This window comes from Arachis ipaensis, chromosome B04 (genome assembly GCF_000816755.2).
Source record: "Arachis ipaensis cultivar K30076 chromosome B04, Araip1.1, whole genome shotgun sequence".
NCBI classification, from domain to species: domain Eukaryota; kingdom Viridiplantae; phylum Streptophyta; class Magnoliopsida; order Fabales; family Fabaceae; genus Arachis; species Arachis ipaensis.
In genome coordinates, this window is record NC_029788.2 from 2,145,814 (window position 1) to 2,148,604 (window position 2,791).

Sequence of the window (2,791 nt, forward strand, 5' to 3'; positions counted from 1 at the left end):
ATTAGTTTAGATAATTCGTAGTTCATCTTAGTGTTAGACTGATGTAACAAAAATAAGATCGTCCTTTCTTTTTATCAATTTATTTTATTTTGATTTTGGATATTGAAAATATATTACTTCTAAACTATTATGTAAATAACAAATCCTCTCCATATGCCAATGAGTTATAGCTCAAATGACATAGTCTTTCTATACTCAATTAAGAGGTACAAAAATTCTCTCTAAGTTTGACACCCAAAAATATTCAAAGTTTTACCACTAACTACTTTCTCTGACTCAACCAAAATGGCTGCTGCTGTTAGAACTGTCTCCACCACCACCAAGGATAATAATTTGAAAGAGCACAAGAACAAGAATAACGTTGTTGATCAATGTGAAGAACATGATGCTGATGATGACAACAAGTGTTGTGAAACTGAAAAGGAATTGGATCTTGGTCCTCTGGTTAGCCTCAAGGAACACCTTGAGAAAGATAAAGTAATAAGCTTCTTTCTTTATTCTTCTTCACTTTTTTTTTCAATAAGTTTCTTTTATTATAATTTTTTTTTCTTTTTAAAAGGATGATGAGAGTTTGAGAAAATGGAAAGAACAACTACTTGGAAATGTTGATGTATCTGCCGTTGGAGGTAACTTCCAACAAAATCAGTTCTAGCTTTTTCGAACTAAAATCAGCTACCAAAATTAGTTATTAGTATAAAATATACACTGAAAATAAATTAAACTACACGTGTATTTATATACAAATACTTAGTGGCTGATTTTGGTGTACAAATAGCGTTTTTGTTTTGACATTATATATACTATGAAATTTGAGAAAAAACTCTAAATAGCCACTCACAATTACCTAAAAAAATACACAATCCGGCTTCCTGAACTTTACTTTTATGGGACTGATTAGCTCTGTGCCAAAAAAAGTTAATGTTGTTTTTTTGGCACAAGAGTTAATCAATCCCAAAAAAGGAGCTGAATCGGGTATTTTTTTTGTCAAGGGTTTCGTAGTTCTTTCGAGGTAATTTTCAGAGGGCGAATGGAGTATTCACTCATGAAATTTTGTGTCGATTTTCAAACGTTGTGGGTTGAAATCCAGAAAGTAAAGATCCAGAAGTGAAGATTGTGAGACTGAGCATTACATCCCCAGACAGAGATGAAGACATAATATTGCCAATTCCATTCACAACTGAACCTAAAAAGACACTCTTTGTGCTTAAGGAAGGAAGCAAATTCCGAATGAAATTCACATTCACTGTCTCAAACAACATTGTCTCTGGTCTCAAATACACTAATGTTGTCTGGAAAGCTGGTGTTAGAGGTTAGAATGGACCCCTTTGATTAATTAATTTGATTATCATATAATTAAGTTTGTTACATGGGATTTTTGTTAACAGTGGACAGCAGAAATAGAATGTGTGGAACATTTAGTCCACAGCTTGAGCCATATGCATATGAATTGGAAGAAGAAACTACCCCTACTGGCATTTTTGCCAGGGGAACTTATGCATCAAGAACAAAGGTAAAACCAAAAAATAATAAAATTAAGAGAAAAAAATAAATATGTCCTAGACTTTATAATTCGAAAACACATAATTTTTTGACTAATTGAAAATACAAAAATATTTTTTACTTTCTAAGACATGAGACATTTAAGTCCTTCCGTCTAAAATATATAAGGGCAAATAGGTCATCCGATTTAGATGTCTCGCGCTTTAGAAAATAAAAAACGTTTTTGTATTTTCAATTAGTCGATGAATTATTAATTATCTACCATAATTTTTCATTTTTCCTACAATTTTATTGGTTGAACCCTGAACTATGTTTAATTTGTTCAACAAACTTGGGTAAATACTCCATTTGTTTTACAATGTTTGTTAAGTTTGTTACATTACTAATTTAGTGTACCTAAGTAATTTGATTTTCATGCCTTTTTCAGTTTATAGATGACGATCGAAAATGTTACTTGGATGTGAGTTACCACTTTGAAATTCGGAAGACTTGGGGAGGAAAATGAGGGACTGAATTTGAAGCTCAACTTATTTATTGTTGGGACATTATTATTTTTCCTCATGTCTCCAATCTCTTTGACAATGTTGTTTTATCTTCGTGTGACGAATGTTAATTCAAGTTTAGCTTTTTTTTTTTCCCTTCTCTCTGTTTCTGTTTCTATTGTTCTCAAAGTTGTTGGTTTCGTTTAAGTGAAGAAATTGTTCATAAATTAATTGACTCTAGATTGTTAGTTTTCTCTCTAAACTCATATACGAAAATGTTTGGTAACCAAAGAAAATTAGGCAAAAACAGTCATAACTTACTTATTTAACATTCATTAATTGTTGCGACAATTAATTAATGTTAAATAAAACAAATTCTGGCTTTTTTTTTTTTTCTGTCTAGCATTACCCAATCATATAATAGGCAAATTCGGCATGAAATTACAATGCATCAAGAATTGACCATAATTTCATTGCAATTTAATTATATCAGTAGTAATTCAGTCACAATAAAACTAAGAATCAATTCTTTTCGAAATATAAAAGTATGTCACATCGCAACAGTTATAATATACATCTCAAAAACCATAATATTTGCCATCATAGTAATATACAACTGAAATTCAAAATAATAGCTTTTATGTTCACTAAACTACACTAAAAATACTCAAAAAATTGATTGGTTGACAAATGTATTTATAGAAAAAAAATAATTCTCTAAAGTAAAGAGTTAGTAAAATGATAAAAAATTAATCACTATTAAATTTATAATTTTTATAAAATGTGTGTTCTACTACTTTAATTTAAGA

The 2,791-nt window shown here is 29.8% G+C and overlaps 1 protein-coding gene across 1 annotated transcript; it reads left to right on the forward strand.

Moving 5' to 3' along the window:
• Positions 204 to 2,222, forward strand: LOC107637493 (rho GDP-dissociation inhibitor 1). Its single transcript, XM_016340902.2, has 5 exons — positions 204 to 477; positions 560 to 626; positions 1,088 to 1,309; positions 1,386 to 1,510; positions 1,928 to 2,222. Exons 1-5 carry the CDS (start codon positions 286 to 288, stop codon positions 2,003 to 2,005), a joined length of 684 nt encoding a protein of 227 aa, XP_016196388.1. The 5' UTR covers positions 204 to 285; the 3' UTR covers positions 2,006 to 2,222.

Coding starts and splice junctions, on each gene's coding strand:
- LOC107637493 (XM_016340902.2), top strand. CDS start 286: ATGGCTGCTGCTGTTAGAACTGTCTCCACCACCACCAAGGATAATAAT. Junction 627..1,087: donor TGATGTATCTGCCGTTGGAG/GTAACTTCCAAC, acceptor GTTGAAATCCAG/AAAGTAAAGATCCAGAAGTG. Junction 1,310..1,385: donor CTGGAAAGCTGGTGTTAGAG/GTTAGAATGGAC, acceptor TTTTGTTAACAG/TGGACAGCAGAAATAGAATG.